This window comes from Vanessa tameamea, chromosome 18 (assembly GCF_037043105.1).
Source record: "Vanessa tameamea isolate UH-Manoa-2023 chromosome 18, ilVanTame1 primary haplotype, whole genome shotgun sequence".
NCBI classification, from domain to species: Eukaryota; Metazoa; Arthropoda; class Insecta; order Lepidoptera; family Nymphalidae; genus Vanessa; species Vanessa tameamea.
In genome coordinates, this window is record NC_087326.1 from 421,927 (window position 1) to 434,618 (window position 12,692).

General features: G+C 33.9%; 2 protein-coding genes across 5 annotated transcripts in view; one reads left to right on the forward strand and one right to left on the reverse strand.

Annotated features, from left to right (window-relative positions):
* Positions 1-338: 338 nt before the first annotated feature.
* Positions 339-7,601, reverse strand: LOC113401026 (translin-associated factor X-interacting protein 1-like). Its single transcript, XM_064217702.1, has 11 exons — positions 6,468-7,601; positions 6,098-6,235; positions 5,203-5,390; positions 4,187-4,362; positions 3,906-4,032; positions 2,855-2,963; positions 2,615-2,781; positions 2,317-2,512; positions 1,285-1,437; positions 812-986; positions 339-522 (listed from the first exon to the last, which is right to left on the reverse strand). Exons 1-11 carry the CDS (start codon positions 7,413-7,415, stop codon positions 359-361), a joined length of 2,541 nt encoding a protein of 846 aa, XP_064073772.1. The 5' UTR covers positions 7,416-7,601; the 3' UTR covers positions 339-358.
* A 3,591-nt stretch (positions 7,602-11,192) lies between these two features.
* Positions 11,193-12,692, forward strand: part of Ranbpm (Ran-binding protein M) — a 34,869-nt gene continuing 33,369 nt past the window's right edge. For 2 of the 4 annotated variants that reach the window (XM_026640735.2, XM_064217663.1), the window contains exon 1: positions 11,194-11,437. In XM_026640735.2, coding sequence (XP_026496520.2) covers positions 11,245-11,437 — 193 coding nt within the window. In that variant the 5' untranslated portion in view covers positions 11,194-11,244. Of the gene's footprint in view, positions 11,438-12,692 lie in introns of all 4 variants that reach the window. The other 2 variants (XM_026640732.2, XM_026640734.2) reach the window with 2 other exon arrangements.

A 12,692-nucleotide genomic window follows, 5' to 3' on the forward strand; every position in this document is an offset into this window, starting at 1 on the left:
AGTTTATTCATTAAATTTTTATAGTATGTGTGAATCTTAAGCGAATACTAGGCTAGGCTTGTAGTTTATTGCTCGTGTCGGACGAAAGTTTACGACAAGTGTATTCAAACATCATAAACTCTTAATAGAACAGTTTGTTTAATAATTGTTTAAGGATAGGAGGAATTAGTCTAACTGTGGTACATTTCCAGACTGTTACTTTTAATTTTTTATTAATGTATAATATTCGTTTAAAGCACTTTGTGTTTGCTTCATTTACAAAAAAAAAAACAATTTAGTATGAATATATTTATTATATTAAACAAAAAATCAAATGAACAATTACGATAGCATATTTGCAATAATTTAAATGTAATCATCATTTGTGTCTTCTAGTTCCTCTATAGCGCTGCCCGACCCGCTCTATGTCCCCCGCCGCGAGCCTGGCCACAAGGGCGCGCAGCGGTATCGGTCCGATACTGCTCAGTTCCGCCGTCTGTTCCGAAAACGCCCAGCGGATGTAACGCTCCATGCGTATGTGATCTGGAATGGCGGTGTCATCATATTTAAATATTTAAAAACCTCCCTTTTATGCGTCTAGTAAAATATTTTTTTAAAGAAATAATTGTTTCAAACATTATCCGCGGTACATATTTTGATGTATTTTGAATTGTGCATGAGCAATTTAAAAATGGTTTCTGGTAAGAGTCATTGAAAATATTTTAGTTTATTACAATCAGACACAAGATTAAATTTAAATCTGATAAAGTTAAAGAGGAATTCAAAATATAAAATACAAAATAAAGTTTTTGTAACAAGACATGTCACATACTTATGGCCGGATCGACAATAGCGAAGGCTCTCTTCAAGCTGTCGACTGTGACGGTGTTGTTGGCTTGTTTCCCGCCGAGTTCCGCCACCACTTCGCGAATGTATTTGTCTTGAGCTAGTTGCCGCTGTCTGTACAATTCTCTAGCGAACTCCACGCGATCGAAGCCCTCCTCGTTCTTAAATACAAAAATATATCTAGAAATGTGTACAATTTTTCTGCAATTTTGAGAAATAGATTTATAACTGATTATTATTTAATATATGTAAGATTTTAATAACCTACGTTTTTTTAATGACAAAATCAAGTTCTAACGACTACGACAATAATTATGAACGTTAAAAAAAATCATTTCTATAAATATATAATTTCATGGGTGAAAATGGTAACTATGATTTTTCTTGTCGGAAGATATTAAATCTTATCAAAGATTTACAAAATTAATGAAGTAGATTTATATTATTATTTTAGCTGACCTCGTAAAATAACTTATCCAAATTGACGTCAGTTGCGTTGATTTTCAGTTTAAGTTGCTTCTTCATGACATCTGTCAGGTTTTTGATTTCGACTTCACTTTTAAGCGGGAAAGTAGATCTTGTTACTTTTTCAAAGTCTTCAATTGTAATATTCTATAAAACAAGAGTAAATTATAAATAAAAATAAAGATTAGGTTAGAAGGTTTTGACTTTATTTGAGATACCATTGCACCATTGTATATCTTTTTTAACGGGGCTATAATTATTGGTTTGCACTGTAAATCTTTTTGATTACATTTAAATAGTACGGTAATTACATCCACAGTTTAAATTAACAACATCTAACACTCTTAAATTATTTTAAATAGGTATAATTTCCAATTAATATGCTACGAACTTAACATTAAGCACCGATAAATAATCTTCACGCTAATTCCAGTATGTAATCTTGTGTTCTCCAAAATAATAGCAGATCCTCGTTGATAATAATTATTCCGACTCGTATGGACCAAATATGTGCGGAAAATTGGCGTGATTACATTGAAATATTTAATTAATAATTCTTCAATATTAAAAATGTATACCATAAATTGCATTACTTTAATATTATCACGCTAATTTCCCGCACAAACTTTAAAAACCGGATTGCAAAATTGTTCAAATGTATTAAAAAAAAACGCTAATAATTTTTTGTACGCTAAATAATATTACAAGTAGCATCTGCAGACATAACTACTCTAAATCATTTCTTCAAAAAAAGGCAAGCAGGCCTTAGCCCAGCAGTGGGACATGTACAAGCTTTTGCTGTACTGTACACATATAATATATTCTATCAACAAATGCTACGTTTACAAAGGACATAAAATCTCTGTTCCTAAGGTTTGTGGCGCATTTGTGATGAAGGGAATGGTTAATATTTCTTACAGCACCAATGTCCACAGGTACTGGTTACCACCTACCAACAGGTGGTCTATTTGCCAGCCGGTCTATTTATAATTCATCGTTTATTTAGGTTTGATATTAGTACATTACCTCTCCGTCTTTGCTATGCTTATACAATTGCTCCTTGATCGTGTACCACTGATCCCGATGGCCCCAGTAGATGTCCTCGCTTAGCTGTCCGTGCAGCACCCCCCAGAACAGCTTCACTTGCGGCTCGTCCAGCATCTGCTCGGCTGCAGCGCAAAGGTTGTAGGCCCATTCCGCTCGAATAGAGGGTTGATGGTACCTTGCGGGGTGTCGATGATAGTTTAACTCGTATATAAAAAAGTATTCGTTGGTTCGTCCAATATGATCCGATGCAGCCGAAACGAAGCGGAGAGGCGCTCACCTCTCCTCGAAGTAGTGCGTGAGGTAGTCCTGCATGGGCTCGGCGGGCCGGCGCCGCTTGCCGCCCCACACGGCGGCGAGCGCCACGCGCAGCTCGCGGCGCGACAGGCGCAGGTTGCGCACGCGGCCCTCGTGGCGCAGGTACGGCGGCACCGCGGGGTCCGAGCCCTGCCGCCGCGCATAGGGTTACGTCGCCGTAATGCTGCTACGGTACATCAAGTAAGTTCACAGTTCAGCTCACCAGTCCGTCAAAATATTCCAAATGCTCACTCTCTGCGGCCGGTCCGAGTTCCTTCAGTAAAACTCTGAGCATGTTTCTCGAGGACAAACCGCTCGCTAGTTGCCACCATCTGAGGCAACCCTCATGTCAATACAAAACATATAAAAAAGAGTTTGTACATTTAACACATGTTTACGCAATATGAAGCAGAATAGGTGGTCGGACTTTGTGCGAGGCCGTCTGGGAAGGTCCCACCCGCTCGTTGGAGAATTTACAGACAAACACCAATACTTGGCTTGTTTTGATGAATAGAGAATAATATCTTAGATGCCATGGGTGGCGATGCATTGCCGATATATAGAATGGTTAAAAAAAATTACGGCGCCTATGTCTATGAGCAGTGGTGACCACTTACCGTCATTTGCCTATCCACCTATGTGATTTAACCTAGCAGATTATTGTCCAGCAGATCAATATTAAATGTGAGTTCTGTTAGCATGCAACACAGTGTTGCAGTTCCTGATAGTTTTTAGCAATAATTGTGGTGTTTTTAAAAATTAAGTAACAGCACGTCAATGTCCGAACCTTGGCCTTCTCTCCGCTTAAAGATAATCAAAGCTTACTCCGCCAAAGAGTTAAATTATATTATAGTAGCTAACTATTTACATTTGAATTTTGACAGTTCACCATAAACCTATGTAAAAGGAGATTCTATGCCTATCTATCTAGTTGAGTGGAGTCTCACTCACTCTAAGATGGCATACATCTTAGAGTGAGTGAGACGACTAGGAGAAATGACAGCAAAAAAAATTACAAATTAGATTATTTTTGTTATGATAATTTGATAACAACGCCGATTACTTAACGTGGAGGTGGGCGCATTCGTGATGAATGAAGTTTGTGAATAAGAATGAAGTAAAGTGAAGTGAATGACATGATGCATGTTATTCTGCTACGTTCTGATGCGAGGCACGTGTCGCCGTATCCTACGATATAATACTAAACTTTTTTTAAAGGTTTTCTATCATCGCTTAGTAAAATAATAAACACATATTAAGTATTAAGCCCATACCGATCCCGACCCCCACTGATGAAGTCTGCGCATATCTCCCATTGTGGACGGGGAGTCCCCGCTCGCTCCAATTCTCTGCACCGCTCCTTGCATTCCATCAATTCTTCTTCCACGCCTTTCTTCTGCGCTGTAAAACGTAATCGATTTTGTTTTCAGTTTACCTTCATAATTTCATGTTAACGTTATTATTATAACAACCTATTAATAACTATTAATACTTATTAATAACCTTCCCACGGGAAGTATAAAAAAATGTAGGTATATTTCTCGCAAATTATTACCTAACACGCGTTTATGTGTATTCTGCAAAGCTTCAAATTCCGAAGTTAGCGAGTCTAGTTTCTTGGAGATGTCATAGAACTTGGCCTCTAAGTTGTCGTGTTCGCGTCGAGGCACCGTATCCGAGTACTCGTCTGTCACTCTTTTTAATTCGGTTTGAGTTGTTGATAGCTGCTCTCTTAAATTTTAAATAAAATTATTCCATTTAGAAACGTTCATCAATATCGTCTGTAATTTTTTTCATAAGACGATTTAACAATCGATAGCAATGAACAAGGTGGCCTTTAATTCATAAATTGTAATATTATTTGTAGGACAATATATCTGGGATAGATAGTTTCAGGGAACTCATGCTCTAGCACTGGAGCGCTTTTTTTATTGGAAAGATGTTGTTTGCGCGGCTTACAGTAGAGTGAATTGGGAGAAATTTTCACGTAAGAAAAAGCGTTATGCTAGGCTCTTCCTCGATGGCTTTCTCTATTTAAGTTGCCACCCGCAGTTTCGCTCGCGTTTTAGGGGTTTATCATCAGGTGTTAGGTGCTTCAAGTCAAGCTCGCTTCATACTCATTTCATCAAATTCGGTTCAGTGGTTTCGCCATTTCGCAGAACAATAGACAGACAGATAGACAGGCTTACTTTCGCATTTATAATATTAAGTACAGATTTTTTAAACTTAATTTTTGTGTTTTAATTGACATGTAAATTTTAATAACAATATTTGTTTCTTGTCATTTTATTATTCTCAAACGTTGTAAATTTACTTCATTGTATCAGTTATTTAATTGACCCGCTGAGTTCCTTTCGCCGGTTGTTCTCAGGTCAGGCTATTTCGTTTTCCGAACAGGTGCTAGTGTTTAATTTGACTATCAATAAGTAAATGCTTCTAAATTGAAAAAAATGAGTTTGAGTTTTGAGTTTATTACATAATATATAGCGAAAGCGACTTCGTTTCAGCCGGGTGTCCCACAACTCCTCTCGTTTTCTTATATTTACTACTTTCCGGGTTGGCAGTACTTACCGACATCGCTCTAACGCAATTCTGAGCACGACGGGATCACCGTAGGCATCGTCGACGTATAAAGATCGGGAAGTGCCGTCTAATTCGCGCAATTTTAGCTGAAGAGCGACATTTTCAAAGTAAAGTGTGTAGCGCGCGTCGCGTTCTTTCATTAATGTTATGTAATCAGAAAATTTGTCGTCCGAGAGCTAAAACAACATCGTCTCTCTAATTATTACTGATAACATATAACAGTAATACAAATATATAATGAAGGTTAACTTTTCAATTGTAACCTTTATCTAAAGAATTAATTGATATTTTATGTTTATACAATAAATTAAAAAAATAAACACATAAAAAACAAACATCGATTTCTTTTTAAAGTTGCATAGCGACAACAAAATTGGTGTTTAGTTAAAATTATAGTTTTTTTAAAAGTATCGTGTACCAATGAATATTTTGTTTGCATTTAAAAATATGTTTAATAGAGTAAAGTTATTTTGTAACATTTAATATATATGATAATTTATTATTTTAAATAAAAAAGGAGAGAAAGAAAAACATCAATAAAACAGTTACAAAATATAAAAATGTAATTAATAATAAAATAAAAACGCAGTAATGCACCATTACAAACTATGGCATTAATCCCAATTAAATGCACAATAAAAATAAATTAAATTAAATTAAATTTAACATTTAAAAATAATAACAATTACATTACATATTTTTTCATTTGTATTTCTATTACAGATTACCCAGAGTTGTTGAAGATTTTTATGAGGGAAATATCTGCATGGGATCTTTATAAAATTTTTAGGTGATTAAAAAAAAGCTATAAATAGATTTCAGTCCGAGAAACTTATGACATTATAAGTTATTTAGGAACTCTGTTTTTTTAGAATTTACAAACCTTTCCCAATTCTTTTTTCATTTTTGATATTTCAAAAGTTAATTTAAGGTTTTCTTGCCTCAGTTCTTGACTTTCTCTCATCAATGTTCTCACTTTCTCATCTCTTTGTTTTTTTCTCACAGATATGCCAAAAACTTTCTGTAATATTGAATATGATTCATTTATTATCAAGAATTTAATGCATTTTTTTTTTTAATTCAATATTTTTTCATTTAAAAATTTTACTGATACAAAAAAAATCTTTTAGAAATCTAAAACACAGTGTCTAATAATAATTTAAGTATTATTGACCCCAATAAGTTCCTCCTTATGTAAATACTAACTCATAACTATTTTAGTGATGGAGTTTTTTCTTGGACCAGGCTTGAACTTTCTTTTTAATCTGAGTTATGTCTTCTGCATAAGTTCTACAACAGCCTCCAATAAACTTCACATTGAGGTCTAACCACTCATGAACAAAACAATCTAGAGATTCACACTCCTCTTTCTTCTCCCAGCCACTTTTAGGATTATATTTTTCTCCAGAATTGGGATAAGCGACGATAGGTATTGGAATGTCCATGCCCTCACTTAAATCCCTCACCAAGTTGGCTACAATCTTTGGCGAACAACAATTAGTCCCAACAGCTATTAATTGCTCAGGATTTGAATTCCAACATTTTCTTACTGTAGATTGAAAGTTTTCTCCGTGAGCTAGATTTCTATCATCTTTGCAGCTTAAAGATATCCAAGCCTTTCTATTTGGATACTGCTTTAACATATCAACTAGAACTAAAGCTTCTTTTTGACAAGGTATTGTCTCTAGTGCTAATAAATCTACACCAGACGACACCAGTGTGTCTATGCGTGGCTTATGCCATTCTCGCATAGCATCTTCAGGGGTGTTATCGGCATATGTTCCAGTATACTCTGATCCATCATGTAAATAGGCGCCATACGGACCAACGGAGCCTGCTATTAATATGGAGCGATGAGGTATATCGTTTTCCTGGCACTCTTGCGAAAATATGTCTCTAGCACGTTTAGCAAGGTCTACTGCAAGGCGAATAAGCTCATACCCTTCTTGTTCGGTTACTCCAAGATGTTTGACAAATCCGCTTATTGAGGCCTGGTAGGTATTAGTACTTATTACATCAGCGCCGGCTCGTATGAAATCTAAATGTGTTTTGACGACATCTTCCGGGTTTGTTCGAAGAAATCGGGCACTCCACAATGGATCACCATCTGCTGAAATACCTACATGTCGGGATATTTGGGATGAGAAACCTCCATCTAGAACGTAAACTTTGTTGGGCTCCGGCGAAAATGTAGTTGACATTTTAACTATATAATTAATATACTTATTGAAACTGCTTTTAAAAATTTATGGGGATATGCGTCTTATTTATTACTATATCATAAAATGGTGTAATCGTAAGTATCGCTTAAAAGTTAATGTAAACAAAATTGTATATGTTGAGCAATATCAAAACAACGAATAACATAGAAAATCACCAAAACCGAGAACCGACGATAATCTTTATCGGTTGTCATTTGTTCTTGTCAATGTCAGTACAGTTATCACTTGTCACAAAAGACCGTAGTAATTTTCTGTCATAGTAAGTTCAAGTACCATTAATTAAGTGCTTATTGTGTAGTGTCGAATAAAATATTATTTGTTATTGGTCATTGCAACTCCTTCCACCTTACTTTTTACTGTATAACACCTAATTTGTATGCCTAAGTGTTTACTCAGGTTCCAAGCTACATTACTAATCAGTAGTAATTAGTAATCAGTAGTATATTCATGATGTAACAAACAGACGGACAGAGTGACTTTCGCAATTATAATGTTATATTATATATTTTGAATGTTGACATGATTATATACATATATTCATTATGATATGATTTGGTGACATAATCAAAACTTGTAGGTATTAAATAGTCAAACAGCATTACTTACAAAAACAATTTTATGCTCCTATTTGAAACAATTTCTTATGTAAGAACTTAAATAAGGTAAAACAAAAAATGATCTATGTGTTATGTTTATAAAGATAAACACGATCAGTGTATCTAGTAAGGTCAAATATTTATCTTATTTTTATACTTAACTACAAAGCTTCTTACAATACTTTTAGACGCAATAATGCTAGTAATGTAAATAATTACCGAAAAATATTTACGATTTATTCTCGAAATAACTGTGACTTCGCTAAAAATTAATGTTAAAAAGTAGATATATATTAGTATAATTATCTACTTTCGTTTTAGCTTCGGGATTGAATGTACGACTATCGCATTGCTAAGTGGCCTGACATATACCGTTGAGTTATCGAAACTACTTTAATGATATTATTAGTATGTCAATACGCTTATGCTTGAATGCAATTGTATTACTTACATCTTGTATTATGAATTGTGACATTCTCTCGTCTCTTATTTGTAACGCGTCTTCATAAGCATTTTTAATTTTCACTAAAAGAGAGGAATGTGAAACAGCATAATCAGTTAATTCCTTAAAAGCCTCTTGATAGACCTGTAATTAAAAAACACTTTATATACTTTTGGAATACAAAACTTACTTCACTAAACTCAAGACTATAAGAACCTCGAGAGTTTCATCGAAATATAACTGTCTAGTCTCTAATAACTCTGAATTAGTATGTTTAATTAATTTTAATTTCGATTGAATCTTAAATTCAATATCTTTAACGTATTTTGGCGATGCGCTTTGCATTTTTAAACAGGTTAACATAGTTAGTGGTTGTTAGAGAATGTTATCATGCCTTTATCTAAAACAAGTGATTAGTTTCTGTAGTGATTATCAGGGGTATGGTAAAAGTTGTATAATCTTTGTCAATTATTAATTGTAGTTCGAACATTGTTTTTTATATGCTTAGGTAAGCAGCAAAGCAATTAATAACTCGATAGTTATCAAGTATAGGCGAATACATTCGTGGTTATTTAGTGTTCTAAATAAGTTAAAACCTATAATTATATCAGCCCACGATAAATTAACAGGTAAAAAAAATTAAATAGTTTTTGAAATGTAAGTTATAGATATCTCCAATGTGGGCAGATTTTTCCAACTTTTAAGAAATCTACCAACTCTTCAATAATTTTTAAATCAATGCTATCACAAAACCCTGGTAATTTAAATAAAAATCCTTGACAGAGGTAATAGTTTATTTTTAGGTGTCCTTGTATCCATATTCCCTAATAGTATAAAGTCTGAAAGTACCTAAACAGTAAAAAGAAGTGGAGTAGATGCTTAAAATATAGCTCGCAAAGCTTTGCATTTCATAAAGACAGGTTGTTAAAGTATTATTTTGGTGGAACAGTACCTTTATTTTGTACATTAGGTTATTTATCATATCATATCATACTTCTTGGGCTAGTAGTAAAAATAAAATCGTAGCAACAATTATTATGTTTTCAAGCTGAGGAAAAATAGGGGAAGTGTGACATGTTATGTCCCCAACTCGGAAACATGTAGATCTTGGGCTGTCTGATATACCCGTATAATTTTTTTATGTAATTTTTTTTTCTGTTGTTAACAACTAGGAATTAGAACATGTATAATTAAAACATTAAAATAATAAGCCTTAAAACCACAAGAGAACTAAAGACAAATAAACTACATTTAACATCGAATAATTGATGCGATATTATCGGTCGAAAACTTGAATAATCTATAATAGACAAATCAAATCAAATCAAATCAAAAATCTTTATTCAATATAGAAGTGTTTACACTTGCTTATTGATTGTCAAAAATCTACCACCGGTTCGGAATTTAGCACCTCGGACCTGAGAAGTTCCGTGTCGAAAAAATAGTAAAAATCCCAAAAAAAAAATATGTTTTTAATGTCATCAACATTATTATATTATGAACTTTAAAAGTAAATTTTAAGTAGTTAAATATAAGTAGTTAAGTGGAATAATATTGGAGTGCCGAATAAAGTAGAATTATAAGTGAATAATAAGGTTTGTTTATTTGACTCCTTTTTCGGTTGGATTGTAATTCAAAATACTAAACTCAAACCAAAATGATAAAAGATATATACAACATCTTCAACGACCTCTCAAAAGCTTATCTTTAAGTAAATCTGGTCTCGTATTATAGTCCTAATTTCATAGGTCTTATAAGAATCTTAAAGAGAAAAGACTTCTCATCATCCTCCTGCTCTTATCCCAATTTTACTTGGGGTCGGCACAGCATGTCTTCTTCTTCCATACTTCTCTGCCGGACGTCATCTCACAAGTAACATTCTTTCTAACCATATCGTCTTTCACACAATCCATCCATCGTTTCTTGGGTCGTCCCCTAACTCTATATCCATCCACATCCATTCTCAAAACCTTTCTCACAACATGGTCCTCATTCCTCCGCATAACATGCCCATACCAAGACAGCCGGTTTCCAGAAAACTTCTCGGTTACTGGTGCCGCTTTCAAACTTCCTCTTATGTACTCATTCCTTACTCTATCCATTCGCGTAACACCACACATTCCTCTCAGCATTCTCATCTCCGCCACATGCAATTGTCTTTCAGTCGTCCCTTTTATAGCCCAACACTCTGATCCATATAGAACAGCAGGTCTGACCATGGTCTATAGATCTTCCCCTTAAGTTTAAGGGGAATATGGGGATCACAAATTATTCCCGTAACCTGCCGCCATTTCATCCACCATGTGTTAATCCTGTGCTTCACCGTTTGATCTATTTCGCCATCGCCATGAATGAGTGAACCGAGATACCGGAAGTCGGAGCAGACTGGAAGAGCCACACCATCAAGCGCTATGGCTTCAGGACTGGAGAGACCGCCGAAATTGCAGAACATGTATTCAGTCTTCGTTCTACTGATTTTCAAGCCAACATTCTCCAGTTTCTGTTGCCACCTTGACTTCTATAAGGAGATAAAATTTGGATATTTTTCTGTTTATCGATACGGTGTTTCATCATATTCCTTGACGGTATTAAAATTTATCATTATAATTTTAGTAAAACTAAGCTTACCAATTATGTAAACATACCTTAAAGAGTATCTAGAGTTACGTTTAAGTTATCTATGATATGTTGGCTGCTGCTGCCATCTGTGTGCATATTCCGAACTTTTCGATGTGACGTCATTGACAGACATGAAATACGGAAATTAGAAATGGCTGCGATGGGTAGTGGACGGGGGACGATGGAATCCCAAAATCAAGTGCAAAGTGATAATGTAGACCGTTTAAAATTGCTTTATCCTAATGTGAACGAAGATGAAACACCCTTACCGAGGTCATGGAGTACAAAGGACAAATTCAGCTACATCGGGTTATCGCAAAATAATCTCAGAGTGCACTACAAAGGTAAGTTTCAAGGTTTGTTTATGGATTAGTTATTCGCAAATCTATTTAATGGTTTAAACAAAAGTAGCTTAATCGTGGATACAGTATTCTTATTTAGCATTTAGTTTTCTTGGACAATCTGACGTGTCAACATTTTGTCGTAATGTTAGGCGCTAGAAACTCGATCACTCAAACAAAGAAATCAGCTGATCGTATATTTTGTAACGACATTAGAAAATGTGTGATGACTATGTTTATTACGCGTAAAAATACATAAAAACCACTTTGGCGTGTTCTTTTTCGTGTTATCTTGTTTTTAATTAAATAAAAACCGTTCAATACTGTACAAGGTCTCTCCTCACTAGAAATGGCAGACAAAACTTAGGACTCGTACTAAATCGTATTGCTGAAAAATAGCAAACAAAAACATTTATTCATTTAGCTTATTGTTTTTAGGAGACATACTAAGTTATGTTATGTGAAAAACAATGAATATCTTGAATAATTATTCAATAGCTTAAATGCGTAATTTATGTCGTATGTATTCTTAAGTGCTCAAATACAAGTTTATACATTAAATTATTTTATTTTAAAAATCATGTTAACGATACATAATAAAACACAAAATGTTGTTTATTATTATTATTATTTTGTCAGGAAAAAAAAAAATGTTAATTTTCAATTTTTTTTTTCTAATACTAGAAAAAAATCATTTATAATCATAAGTACTTGTAAAGTTCAATTTCGTTTTTACTAATAACATACTTGTATATTTATTTCTAATAATACAAAGTGACAAAATTAATTGCAATATGAGTGTTTTTTTTAATTCATATATATTTTACAGTATTTTAATTTCACAAATGTTAATCACTTGCTTATGCCCCTTAAACACCAGTAAATACTACCGGTTGAGATTTAAGTTTGATATATAATTAGTGGTCTCAAAATTATAACTTTGGCTTTCACCATACAAGTTTTAACTCTTATAATCAATTTAGTTTCAGTAATTTTTGTGTGATGCTAAAATGAACAGACAATTTACAGTTCTAACATCACTGAGTTTTCATGTGTTCAATTTGTGTTTATAATTTATTTTATGATCTGTGGTATTTGACAACATTATGATAAAACAAGCTTGTGTAAGATGGTATTCTGGTACATGTATTCCCAATAACCAGCACTGTAGCATGGTTGATTAATCTTCAAACACTCCTTAAGAAAAAGTTCCTTAATATATGGTCTCTTTCTAGAATGTTATCTGGACAGTTATTCA

What these genes read in the sequence shown, in the direction of transcription:
- LOC113401026 (XM_064217702.1), bottom strand. Translation starts at nt 7,415, where the DNA reads ATGTCAACTACATTTTCGCCGGAGCCCAACAAAGTTTACGTTCTAGAT. An exon ending in TAACTCAGATTAAAAAGAAA is followed by an intron (nt 6,236 to 6,467) that starts GTTCAAGCCTGG and finishes TCAATATTACAG; the next exon opens with AAAGTTTTTGGCATATCTGT. An exon ending in TGGAATATTTTGACGGACTG is followed by an intron (nt 2,782 to 2,854) that starts GTGAGCTGAACT and finishes GCGCGGCGGCAG; the next exon opens with GGCTCGGACCCCGCGGTGCC.